At 36.8% G+C, this 14,406-nt stretch overlaps 1 protein-coding gene across 2 annotated transcripts in view; it reads left to right on the top strand.

Annotated features, from left to right (window-relative positions):
* The window catches only part of PLXDC2 (plexin domain containing 2), a 477,133-nt gene that overhangs the window by 327,565 nt on the left and 135,162 nt on the right, over window positions 1–14,406 (top strand). For both annotated transcript variants that reach the window (XM_073885626.1, XM_025891922.2), the window contains one exon: window positions 13,300–13,399. In XM_073885626.1, coding sequence (XP_073741727.1) covers window positions 13,300–13,399 — 100 coding nt within the window. The remainder of the gene's footprint in view (window positions 1–13,299; window positions 13,400–14,406) is intronic.

The following is a 14,406-nucleotide window of genomic DNA, read 5'->3' as shown; positions in this document are numbered from 1 at the left end:
TTCTTTGTAGTAGATTTGGTATTTTTTAAATTTTTTTTCTTTATTGTAATCAAAGAAAAATTTTCCACTATGATTTTCCTGTTTTGTCATGGGGAATATTAGACTGATAGACAATTTTAACACTTTCTTTATATTTCCAGACTATTATCCTATTGAACACTAGTCCTTCTGAACTCAGAGTTCTAAGGAAGTCATTACTTTATTATTGGCCTTACTGGCCTTTCTCTGTTCTGGTTAGAAAGCAGCTTTTTATTTCATATTCTACCTTAATTTATTTCCAATAATTGTCATGTATTTTATTTTGCTGATACAAATTTCTGTTTGTAAAATTTGCCACAGTAAGGGTTCCCCTGCATTTGAGGAGAAAGCTAGATGCTTCTGACACTTCTAGAAAAAAAATTTATGATCACAATAGCATAAAATAGTTGTTTGCATAATGTATTATCCTTAACAAAGTGCTTTCACATACAGTATAGTTTTCTATTCTTCAGTGATATCCTATATTCTTAATATCCCTAAAGGTACTGGCACATGAAGGTAGCTTAATTATGGAATTAGATCATATCACAATTATCTTTATTTTATAGCTAAGCAGACTGCATCAGAAAGGTTAAATGACATACTTGAGGTCACAGAGCTAGTTAAAGACAAATCCAGGACTAAAGGCTCTAATTTGGTGCTGCCAAGGTACTTCAACATTATTTTTTTCTTTCCCAAGGAGATTATGTATAACAATTCACAAATATATTTCTCATTTGTTTTTTAATAAATATCGGCTAATGTTTGGTGTTTAATAATCTTTTTATCTAACTCCAGTATATGACACAATTACAATCTCATACAGGTAGAAGTATTCTTAGTTGAGTTATAGAGCTAGCGAAATCATAAGGACATAATAAAGAGTATAATTTTGTGTTCTTGGCCAGGTTAAATTTGCAGAACCAACATTATAGATAGGGAACTAAGTATAATTCTTTCCATACTAAGTTGCTTCTAGCTGGCTAATGCCAGCTTTGTTTTATTTTATTTTATTTTATGTGAGTGAGAAAAAAAAATCTGATGTATGCAGAAACTACCAATAGAGCACTTGGTTTAATTGTAGAGTAAAATTAGTAATGCCTTGAATAAACTTATTGACACAAGTTTCATTTTTATTTCCCTCAAGTGATTTATTCCAGTAGATAATTATGTTTCTTTTAGTAACTCAGTCTGTGCCAACTGCCCATACTAACCACTCAGATGACCTTCAACTCTGCCATGTTCCTCATATAGAAATTTCTCCAACAGTATAATTTTTCACAGTGCAAACTAGATCAATAATGGTCAAAATTAGAACATACATTTGCACTTATAACAATTTTGCTCATAATAGGATTGAGATAGGAGAGTACTTCTACTGTTTAAAATAAGAGTGAATACAGATTTATTCGGGGCATTCAGTGTTCCCTTATCAAAATCCCAATGTTCTTCTAGCCATACTGGTGAGAGGAGTAGTGGAGGCTCAGATTCTTTCAAATAAATAAGTTATCTCTCCTGAGGTTGTATCTCTGTATTATTGAACCAAAGATTTAAAATTCTGTTTTAAGTTATAGTCCCCCATTGTTACACAGCTGTTTATTTTAGTTCACTTCAAAGATACCATTTACTTAGGATGAAGAGAAAGCCGAAAAAGCATATTGTCATTTTCTTAATTTTCTGTCAGATTACCAAACTGTTCACTTTAATGCGTTTTCCAGTGTCAGAGTACCCGTTTGTGTCGTGTGCATAAGCTTTAATTACCTTATAAAATTAACCATCTTGCCCTCTATTTCCTTAATATATTAATAACAGTTCCTTTAAAGTTTATGGCTGATAACTAATATCTAGATTCCCTGTGGGTCTATCATGTCTTTTTTTTTTCTTTTCCTCTAGATTTTCATTTATTGGTCCTGTTTCCTTGCATGCCAGATACTTTTTGATCGAATATTGGGCATTGTTTACAAACTGCTAAAAAGATTCTTTGAGGTTGTGGATGATGTTTTCTTCCTTCAGTGAGGGTTTACTTTTTCTGTTTGGCAGGTAGGATGGAACAGATTACTCTAATACTGTCAGGGCTAAGCTCATTCAAAGTTGAGCATCAGTCCTTATAAAGACTGGTATATTTCTGGTTAGTACTTGCTCTTAGAAAGTAGTCCTTCAGGAATCTCCACCCAGGCCTGGGTTTTACTACAGGACCTTTTGCCTTAATGTCCCTGAACCCCTATGTTTTCCTCCGCTTTGTGAGACTGTCTGAAGTTCTGTTCAGTTTCTCAGTCTCTAAATCTTGCTTGTAAATTGCCAAATGCCTTGATAGGAAAGTGGTATTGCATTCACTTCTGTGATTTCCTTTCTCTGGAATCTTGGCTTTTCAAGTCTTTGCTCTTTGATAGCCACCTGATGCCTTCAACAGGTGCTTTCCATATGTTATTTATCTTTCCTGCTTGATCTCAGTAGGAGAAATGGTTTTACAAGTTTGTCTGCCATAGCCAGAAGTCCCCATTCACTTTTAATAACCATCTCCTAATTTGATACAATCTAGCATTTATTGAGCTCTCCATATGTGCCAGGCAGTGACCTAAGTGCTTAAAATTTATCTCATATAATTCTCACCAAAAAAAGAGGTAGGGCGCCTGGGTGGCTCAGTTGGTTAAGCGACTGCCTTCGGCTCAGGTCATGATCCTGGAGTCCCGGGATCGAGTCCCACATCAGGCTCCCTGCTCGGCAGGGAGTCTGCTTCTCCCTCTGACCCTCTTCCCTCTCGTGCTCTCTATCTCTTAGTCTCTCTCTCAAATAAATAAATAAATAAAATCTTTTTTAAAAAAAGAGGTAGTTGCTTTTATCATTTATGGAGCGGGGAAACTGAAACACCCAGAGAGGTTCAGTAACTTTCTCAAAATTATTAAAGAAAGATTTATCCAAGGGAATATTAACTCCAAAGCCTGTAGACCTAATCACTGTACTGTACTGCCTCCCTCCAAACTTCCTTTTCAAGAAATAACTAAACTGGGGGCACCTGGATGGTACAGTCAGTTAAGCTTCTGACTGGGTTTCTGCTCAGGTTGTGATCTCTGGGTCCTGATCTCAGGGTCATGAGATTGAGCCCCCTCTCGAGCCCTGTATCAGGCACCATGCTCAGCAAGAAGTCTGCTTAAATTTCTCTCTTCCTCTCCCTTTACCCCTCCTCCCCTGCTCACATGTACTCTCTCTCTCTCTAAAATAAATAAATCTTAAAAAAAAAAAACAGAAATGACTGAACTGCTTCACTCACTTCAATATCTTGGACAGTCTTTCCTAGCTAGTCATTATTGTACCATAAGCCCCTTGAGAGCACAGGCAAGAATGGTTTGCCTTTCCATAGCATTTATCTTATTTATTTTATTAATCTTTACAAAAATGAAAAGACGTTGTACATAGTTTAAAAAATTATAAAAAATAAAACATGCACCCTTTCTTAAACAATTGGAATTTGGAAAATCACATTCCCATTTCCTATTCTGTTAATAACCAGCTATGACCTAGAGCCCATATTCTTATTATTATTTTGGTTACTATTGAATAATGATGCTTGTTTGCTTGATTATAGTAGATATAGACCTAAAATTTGGGACCATGGATGATGTAACAAGGTATCTACCTATTCATAGATTTCATTCCAAAAACATTAGGGGTTTGAAATCAGATTTCTTACAATCTTGATGCTGCCTTTCCTAGTATACCATCATATTTCAGAAGTTGCATTTCCTCTAACTTGTGTTTCTCTTTCGTATTTTGAATTTATTGCATTATTTCTCTTCATGTATTTTGAATTTATTGTTACTTTAGATACAAACTAGGGGAGGATGTGATTCTTTGTTTCTCTTGCAACTTTGGTTATTTTCTTTTAAGCAGCTCATGGGAGGGACAGGGTAGTCATCGATTTCAGACAACACAATTAAAAAAACAAAGTCATTTAGTCCTATATGGCAGCAGGGGAAAATCACAGAAATGTGTACCCTACCTGCGAGTCAGCCTATTCTATCCACTTTCTTGACTGAATACCTCACTATCTCCTTCAGCAAATTTTAGAGGAAGTCAGTATAGAGGAACTTTATTGTTTATTAAGTAAAAACACTTTCTAATCTATTTTACCATTTAAGTATTTAAACTTAATGTACCTTAGTGTAACATCCACTGTTTCTGTGGAAGAATGCATAGTTAATAAATCACCATTGCCAGTTGGGTATAGGTTTAAATGGACCCTTAATGCATTTTTATACTTTCTTTTAAGACTATTTCTCTTATTTAAACTGTAATGATTCTTAATTCATCCTGAAAGTATTGAAAGATGAAGCTTGCTGAGCTTGTAGAACTTACAGAAAAAAATAATTCAAGAGAATAGAGAAACCCAAAAAGAACTGAGCAGTGAAACATTTGCCATTGATATGAAGTTTTTTGCCTTTATGGCTATTGCTCTGTGTGTGAGAATGTCGGACATGTGTTTATATAATATATATGCATCCAAAAAACTTTATAGTTGTACCAGTAGAATTACATAGAATTACATATGTATTCACATGCATATGAAATATATACCTATATATTATATATTTATATATTTATATTCAAATAACATTTATTTAATAAATTTATGATGCAAGGTTGAGAAAACCCAGATGACATAAAATGCTGATTATAAGCTCTCAAGAAATCATTCTAAAGAAGATGTAGACACATATGATTTTACATTATTGTGTTGGCCATATTTTAAATACATGAACTATAAAATTGTATCTACATGCCTTTATTTAAGATCTAATTTTTTTGCATTGGTGGATGTATTTTAATTTTTTTAGTTATATCACATATAAAAGCTCCTGATGTTTTAATTTCTTTTTGCTTTCCACAGTGTAAGAAAATGACAAATTGAACCATTTTTCCTTTATAATGCTCCAGTAACAAATGCTCCAATAACAAATGTTTCAATAACAAATTTATTTATAAATAAATAAATAAAAGTCACAAAGGTAAAAGGGTCTACCTAGAAGAAACAATTTTAGAAGCAGAACTTTGGGGCACCTGGGTGGCTCAGTCGGTTAAGCGTCCAACTCTTGATTTCAGCTCAGGTCATGATCTCAGGGTCCTGGGATTGAGCCTCACATTAGACTCCACGCTTAGTGGAGAGTCTGCTTGAAGATTCTCTCTCTCTCCCTTTGCCCCTCCCCCTACTTATGTGCTCTCTCTCTCTCTCTTCTCTCTCTCTCTTTGAAATAAATAAGTAAATCTTTAAAAAAGGAAAAAAGAGACAGAAACTTGTTCTAATGCTGGCCCTGCCCCTAGCTGTTATGTTTTCGTGGTGAATGTATTTGATCTTTATGGTGCACTTTCTCCATGAAGCCCTTCTTACCTCCCATCCCTGAGAGGTCATTGGGAGGTTGTTCTTGGCTGTATCAAGCCACATCCTGCCTCCCTGTTCACGACTGACCATAGAGCTCTTTTGTCCCTCCTTGAGGTGAAAGGCCAGTGCATTCCTTATGTCTTTCCAAGCCCAAGGAGTTTCTTTTCCCCTTGTGTAGACAAGCTCCATCGTCTATCTGAAGGCCCAGATAAAGTGCCCACCGTAGTTTTACTGTCTTGAGCCCAGTTGCACAGCCTTCTTCAGACAGACATCTGCCTCATTGTCTTATTTTATATGAAGCTCCAACTCTAGTTGTTAAGTCAGTCGGGGGCTATCTTTAAATCAGAGGTCACAGTGATTGTGTGTGTGTGTGTGTGTGTGTGTGTGCACACATGAGTGTGTGTGTGTGTTTGTAAAATGGATATGTTGCCAGCATTTAGATATCAGAGGGTTTTAAATAAAAATACAGATTTGCATTGCCCCTTGAGAAATTAGAAGCCTTCGACCACTTGCTCTGCATGTCTACATAGCAACAGATGGCTGGGAAGTGTACTCAGGGTTTCCTCCAGTTTCTCCCACAGCTATTTCTTCTTTCTTACCCCAGGCTAGCACAAGTTATGTCAAGATTCAGTTTGAAGCTCCTCTTTTAATAGAGGGGCTGTCCTTACTTATCAGCTGTGTGTTGTTGTCTGCTTCCAGATTCTCTATGGGCTGTGATTATGGAGATGGGGTATAGAGGGACATTAAGAACATATATCTTTGGCTTATGGCTCTCCTTTGCTTTCATACCATCAAGTGCTCAATACCTGGCATATGAAAGGAGTTTCATAACTGTAAGCTAGGATTAAAATAATTGTGCAAAATGTTAACAATATTCAGGAAAGCAAATGGATTTTTATATCGTCAAATTTAATTGAAAGCCTTTCTGTTCGAATGTAGTTTTCTGACAACTAAGCAGTAATACTGAGGACTTTATGTGTTGTTTTGATAGTAATAAAGAAAAGCATGACTCCTTATAATTGGATGCTCTACTGAGTAACACAGAAGCCAGATCTGACATTTAAAGACGATGAGGTAGGAAGTTAAAGGTTGAATGCAGGTGAGAAGAGGTAAAATATAGTGAGCTTTGGGTTTTCTTAAATGTATATATATTAACCTACTTGACACCATGTTGCTGACTAGTGAGTGAACAAAAATGAGTTTAGAGTAATTCCTCTCCAGTGATAGGCATGTGATTCATACTTTGGAACACACACTACACAATCAAGCCCTTGGTGAGATGCTGTGCCGCCTATTAGATAAATAGCTGGGTCCATAATGGAAACAAATGAATGTTTTGGTGAGGTTTGCAGTGCAGAAGAGAGAGGAAAATAAAGTCCCATTACTTCTGCCTCAAGCAGCATGCTATTACCTCCCTGTTTTAGAGACAGACATAAAACTTCACGTTTTATGGTCGTGTTGGGCCCCTGTGTCCTGGAGAATGCCACCGCAGCGTGGAAGAGAGAGCAGCTTTTGTCTCTGAACCTTCCTCGGAAGACTAGTGTGCTCTGCCTCACCTTGGCCCGTCCCTAATATTTTTTCCTGCCTTAATTTCGTCTGCTCATTGCAGCTCCTTTCTGTTTCCATACTTCGTTTGCTTCACTATATCACTTCTAGAAAAATTTATGCTTACTTAAAAAATAAACTTCTCTGTGTCCTGTAAAATGGAACAAAAATTAAAACACCTAAACAAAGAATTTATAAATGCTTGTGTAAGCTGAAATGGAAGCATATTTTAGCTGGTGTTAAGAATGTTCCTTTTCTATAACTATCCTGTGGAATGAATGTAATTGTAAAACTCATTCTCAGAAATTTATGATTCAATACAAATCATACAGAGGCCGAGTGAAAATTTAGCTTTGCTTCAATCATAAAAAGGCAAATATTATAGGCACTTGAAAATAATGAAGCTACATTACTTTTTTTCTTAAAAAAAAAAAGCTTCTATAGTTTAGAGTTGATACTATTTCAGAATGGCTTCCTGAAAACCCCAGGAACTAACTTAGGAAATATTTTGAGAATGACTGGAAATTTGTAGAAGGGATAAAAATATGGCTTCCCATAAAGCAAAATTTTTAGTGTTTTTATGCTTGGACATCCTCATTGGCCATAGCTTCTCTGACTTGAATACTTCATATCCTTGTACATAGAGAGTTTTCTATAGAATAGATGTCTGTAACAATATGACAACCCTTTCTTATGCTAATTTTGTGTGATATTGGCTATAATTCTAGATGGTTTATTTATACACAGACACACCCCCCACACACACACACACAATTGCTTTGTTGCTACTGGTCAAAGTAATTCACGTTAAATGCGACTTTTAACAGTCCTCCTGCTTCATCATAATGGTCTCTAATTAAATACTCTCCTGGAATTCTGCAGACTGGTCTGACTTGCTCACAGAGAGCTGACACAGCCCAATTCCTTACCTGCAGTAAGTGAGAGGATGAACGATCTTTTCAGAGAACAGCCCCATGCCTTTGATGTCTGGAAATAAAAAGATTACAGTCCAAGAAAGCAAGGTAAAAGGGATCTATGGCAATCACAGGTGGAAAGAGGTAGACTGTTTCTGAAAGAAATCTATGAGAAAGCCTGGACTTGTTCATCTTTTCCTCATTAATCTTTTACAATATGAAGCATTTAATTCAGTTGCCACAAGTAGTGTTTTCCAAACCTGATATGCAATTGTTTCATAAACGGCTTGGGTGCCTTCTTGGAAAATGTAGGGAACTAAGAGCTTCTTGTACATTTTCATTTTAATGTTTAATAAAATATATAATAAAAGACCCCAGTTTTAGAAAATCGTCCTTGTATCCATGAACTCTATACAATTTTAAAAGAAAAGCATTTGAGGCCAGTGGTATTGCCATAGAATCATCCCTTTCCCCCAAACCTTCCGCTTCTCATCTTGTCCATCTCTGGACATTTCCGTACTCTTTTCCAGTGCTGCCCACGTGGCCCTCCGCATGGGCAGACAGCGCCTTTGTCATGGCCTGCAGTGGGAAAGCAGCCCGCGGGTGTACAACACAGTGGCCCCGGTGAAGAGCTCAAAGCCATTCTTCCTGCTGCTCAGACCAAGGCCATGATGACGTCATTGGCTCCCTCTTTCTCCCACCTTTCCCCAAATCCATGGCATGGCTTCATGGCAGTGCCTTTACAATTCATCTGGAACCCATCTTTCCATCACTTCCACCGCCTACATGTATCACTCTAGTGTAGCGCAAGCCACTCATCTCTTTTGCAGACAACTGTGATACCTTCCTAATTAGCTTCTCCGTCTTCCCTTGCCCTCTACAGTCTTGATCACACAGCAGCCAGGGCGATCTTTTTCAGATGTAAGAGAACATACTTCCTCTGTGCAAAACTCTCTAAACCTTCACTGTACAACATGAAATCAACTTCAGTCATTGCCATGGCTTGCGGGGAGTGAATGCTCCCTCTGATCTGCCTCCACCACCTCTCATCTCCTTTGACAATCTTATTTACTCCTCCTTATCCAGCGATAACCTTTTAATTCTGAAAGACACCAAAAACAATTAAGTCAAAGCCTTTGCCTGTACCAGTCCTTCTACTCAGAGTTTTCCTCGAATATCCCCATGGCAAGCTCATGACTACAGAAAAGTCCTTTCATCGCAGAAACTTTCTGTGACTCCTTCCCTTAAGGAGGCCCCCAACCCCTTCTCTCTCTTTACCACACTTTCGTTTCCTCCTTAGCACTTACCACCTCCCACCATATTTTATTTTTTGCATTCACTTGTTTTTGTGTCAATCTCTGCCCTCTAGAATATGAGCTCAGTGAGAGAGCAGGGTCTTTGTTCCATTCTCTTCTATAATCCTTACAATAATCCACAGAAAATATTTAGTTAATGTCTAGTAAATGAGTGAATGAATCCTATCTTATCAAAGAGCATCTAGAGTGTATGTGCCTTTTAGGGAAAATAATTTTTATATAGTAAAAAATATTCTCAGAAATTTATTTTCTACTTTATATTTCCACATTATACTAAGATGCATAATAGAGATATTTATGGTAGTAGTGGCTTGTCAGACATTCCTCAGAAGTCACTGTCCTATGAATGCATATAACTAGAAAACTGGCAGCAAGTTAAAATGTTTCTCTTAGAAGCAGATGATGATTTCTACCTACCTCAGTTCTCTTTATAAACAGAGTATTTCACCCTTGTTAACGGCTTACTTGTTGAAGCTTGGAAAAGTCAAAATCTTTCTATAGAGTGAAACCATCAAACTGAGGCTTGAAAGGGTCCTTACAGGTCATCTACAACTATCTTCCTAAAGGGCTGGCCAATTTATCATGGGATTGTTTTCAGTGACAGAAAACTGTCTACATTGTTGGGCTATTCATTTTGATTTTGGATGGATTTTCCTTAGGTTAAATGAGTCTGAATCTAGGTAACTTAGACACACTGGTCTTCATTTTTTGGAATCCAGAGGACAAAGCATAAACTAGGAAACAAAGAGATCTAGAAGAGTGAAAGCAGGATGCAGAAAATGAAACTTTTCTACTGGAACATTCCCACCTTTCAAGTTTAATTGTACCTAGAAGTAAAGAAGATATTTATCTGATTCCCTGAAACCTAGGAGGAAGAATCCTTCTTCATTTTATGTAGAAATACCCAGAGTTTGTATTTGCTATTGGATCTCTAATAGAAAATGTATTGGTTAGTATTGCTGTGTAACAAATCACCCCAAAATGTAGTTCCTTAAAACAACTCCATTTTGTATTTCTCACAAGATACCTATGGATCAACTTGGCAGTTCTATTGATCTGGTTTGGACTCTGCTGATCTCAACAGGGCTCATTCATGTGCCAGCTGTTAGCTGGTCGATTGGCTAAGGGCCAGCTGGTCAAAGATGACCTCTGCTGGAAAGGAAACGTTCCTCCATGTGCCTCTCTTATATCTTCAGCAGACCAACAGCATGCATCATCATAGAACTGGCAGGAGTCCCAGAAAGGAGGTGGAATGTGCAAGTACATTTTCAATCCTCTCTTATGCTTCATGTTTGCTGTCATCATCCTTTGCCATATTACTGAGCCAGAGTCCAAGTGGGAGGGGACCAAAAGTGACAAGGCAAAGGGTATGGATACAAGGAGGCCATTAGTACAATCAGTCCATCACAGGCCAAAAGCACAGGAGGAGAGGGTTGGACTTACAGACAAAATACAAAGGAAGGGAGTAAAAGGAAGGAAAGAGATGGAGAAAATGAAATCAAAATGAAAGATAGCTAGGTGAGGAAAGAGATAAGGAAGAAAGGTTGAGGAGGTGGAATAGAAAATGCGTGAAGAAGGGAAAGTGACGGTACTAGATCTGTAGGAATCCAAACGTGTGAGACAATAAACAAGCTCTTGTATAAAAATATAATATTCATGGTAGTATAATAGTAATTTCCAACTGATAGCAGTACAGACTCAAGTTCTGCTTTGAGTATGGGAAAAGAAGAAATACAATCACCACAGAATTATCTGGGAAAATATATCTCACCCTGCAGAGGAAAATTGCAGTCACAGATGTTGGAGAATGAAAGCAAGTGACAAATACAAGTTGGCAAAGCTTTCATACTTACTCCTGATCAGGCATGTATGAATAATGTTATTTAGCAATTGTGACTTTGTCTTATTAGGATATATAAAATATAACTGGAATTGGAAATATTATCTATGTTTTTTCTAATGTTTTTGTCTTTTCTTCTTTAATTATAAGTCAGTCTTTTTTTTAAGATTTTTATTTATTTATTTGAGATAGAGAGAGCACAAGCCAGGGGGGAGGGGCAGAGGGAGAAGGGAAAGCAGACTCCCCGCTAAGCACAGAGCCTGATGGGGGGCCGGATCCCAGGACCCCGAGGTCATGACCCCAGCCAGAGGCAGTCACTTAACCAACTAAGCCACCCAGGCGCCCCTATAAGTTTGCCTTAAATATAAATTACACTTATATTAACATTTCTTCCTCAACATTGTATATAAAACTGAGTAATCGTATAATGTCCACTAAGAAAAGGAATTACATATATTCATATTGAGTATGGCTTAGTAATCACTAAATAAATTATGTCAGAATTTCATTTAGTAAATGAACCTTTAGGGACAGAAATGTTGGCTTTGTTTTATTTTTTTCTGTTGTCCAAATATCAGAATACTTCTTTAAAAGAAAAAATATTTTTATTTATTGATTTTACAGAGAGAGAAAGCAGAGGGGAAGAGGGAGAGAGACAAGCAGACTACACGCTGAGTGTGAGCCAGTCTCAGGGCTCAATTTCACCATCCTGAGATCATGACCTGAGCGGAAATCAAGAGCTAGACACTTAACTGGCTAAGCCACCCAGGTGCCCCATCAGAATACTTCTTAATGCTGGTTAAGAACTGGCCATACTGATATAAAATCGGTAATACCGTAATATTGTTTAAGAACAGACTAATTTAGGGACGCCTGGGTGGCTCAGTCAGTTAAGCGTCTGCCTTTGGCTCAGGTCATGATCCCAGGGTCTTGGAATTGAGTCCCACATGGGGCTCCTTGCTCAGCAGGGAGCCTGCTTCTCCCTCTGGTCCACTGCCCCGCTTGTGTGCGCGCTCTCTCTTTCTCTCTCTGACAAATAAATGAATAAAACCTTAAAAAAAAAAAAAGAACAGACTAATTTAGTACATAAAGAGAAAATGTCATCTTGCATTTACTTGTTTTGAGATAATTCCATAAATTTCAGATACATTAAAATTTCCTCTTTATTGGTTAACTTCAACAAAATAGCCCTTTCACAATTTCATGATGTCATGGACAAGAGTAAGTAGTTCAGCCTTTATTATAACTTCTACCCAAGTTATTCCCCTTGCTTCTCATTTCTGTGCTGTTTATTATGGTTTATACAACAAGGTCTGATCTAATACGGTCTTAAATGAATTATCCACAGGCGGCCCACGGTCTGCTCATTCCACCTTAAGATTTGTTGGTACATTTATCCTTCCCTTGTTGTTTCTTGGCCCTTTATTTATTTCAGATGGTTTCGTGCCCATTTTTATGTCTATAAAACTGGTAGTAAAGATAGTAATCATATCTCCAGTGATTCTTTTCTAAATCTAGAAAAATTGGCTCTCAGAGTTTGTCTCATTTGTAACTATTTCATATATTCTCAATGTGTTTTAATTTTTTTAAACTGTAAATGTTAAAAATGTTTGTCATATTCAGATTTGGGTTCCACTGAGGTTTAAATTTAGGAAATGTGACCTTGAGATGACCCATAATAATTCATAAGTTTTCCATATAGGTTTCAATCAGAATAGTGAAGTTCAGCATCCATTAACACTTGGCAAGTTTCACTACCTATTAATCAGCAATGATATTGTTAAATATATATTTAGCAGTGCAGTGCACTTACTTGTCCTTCTCTGGGTTTTATATGTATAAGGCCACTTGTAAACAAGGATTTTTTTTAAAAAGCCATGGAAAGTAATATAAAGTATTTTAGGAAAACAGAAGATACAAAAGAGTCTCTATTCCTGAAATGACAGCCAGCACTAAATGTATTCATTTGCATTCATGTGCACCTATACATGAGTTGAGTTTTCGGCATTCAGCATCAGTTAGATTCTCTGAGAATCTATTTACTTTCATCCTCAAGCAGCTGTCTATAGGACCAGGAACTCTCTTGTCAATTTAATCCATCAAAAGCACTAAACAGATGTTATGTTTTGGTATTGTGTGCCTTTCTTCTGTAATATTTCCCACTGGCTCTCTCCCTGGTCCTTCATCTTCATCACCTGATTTTATCCAGTAAATAGGATGATCATGCTCCCCGCCCCCACCCCTAAATGAAATTCAAATCTAACACATAGCAATCTGCTTTTTCTTTTCCAGATTCCTGTCTTGGTCACACAGATAAGTTCGACCAACCACCCAGTGAAAGTGGGGCTGTCTGATGCCTTTGTCGTTGTCCACAGGATCCAGCAAATTCCCAGTATGTAGAAGTGTAATTGCAAAATCTGAGCCTGCTGTGGGGTAAATTTAAAGGAGATTGATTTCAGTCAGATGTGATAGTTTGAGCAACAGAATCACGTAACCGATTGCTCCTTGTAAATTATATTATTTGGTTATATTATTTGGTTTATAACTCTTATTGGTGTTTGCTATCTCTCTGTTACTCTTCAACTAATAATTTAGGTAAAGTGAAATTAAACAGCCGAGCCAACGGTGTGTAATTTCAGTGTCTTTGGGATAGTTAGCTTAATTGCACAGGTGTATTTCTTTCATTAATAAGAAGAACATAAAGGAATGACAGATTATTTGACTGATAGATGTATGAGTTTTATTTGTTTGTTTGGCTTAAATTTATCAGCAAAAGAGCAGCTTTGTGCCATGTTTATGTCTATCATGTTTGTGTGAGAGTCTGAAGAAAGATGAAAGAAAAAGTGTAAATTGAAGTAAATAAAAACTTTGGTGGAGCTATTCTAACAGAGAAGATACATATTTTGTTTGTTTAAATCATTTTCACTTATCTCATCTAGTTTGCATTTGTAGAATAAAAGCATATGTGTTCCTGGGCAACTATTTGTCATATTAGAAGTTCAGAATATTAGAAATTCATCATATTAGAAAATCAGAAGACCACTGTTGGTAGTGGCTCTGATCATGTATATAGCCATCATTTGAAAATTTCTGTTTTTTAAACCTCTATTTCAAGAAGAATCCTGAGGGACGCTTGAGTGTTAATACTGAAGATGACTGTGTCCTAGACATGCTTATTTAAAGTGAGAGATGATAATAAAATACATCTCAAGCTTAGATTATTTCTTTCCCTTTTTTCTTCAAAGTCCTTCTTATATTTCACTATAGGGGTAGACCTAATTTATCACATGCATATGCTATTTGGTCTTCCCTCGAACTAATTCTATTCAAGTATACCATCTCTCAAATACAGAAGGTAAATGGAGTGGAAATTATTTAGACTTCAAATTCTTAGACTTT

The sequence above is a fragment of the Callorhinus ursinus genome, unplaced genomic scaffold (genome assembly GCF_003265705.2).
Source record: "Callorhinus ursinus isolate GAN/ISIS: 27379988/994484 unplaced genomic scaffold, GSC_fseal_2.0 scaffold63, whole genome shotgun sequence".
NCBI lineage: Eukaryota > Metazoa > Chordata > Mammalia > Carnivora > Otariidae > Callorhinus > Callorhinus ursinus.
The sequence above is the reverse complement of the archived record's forward strand: the minus strand, read 5'-3'. Positions and strand labels throughout refer to the sequence as shown.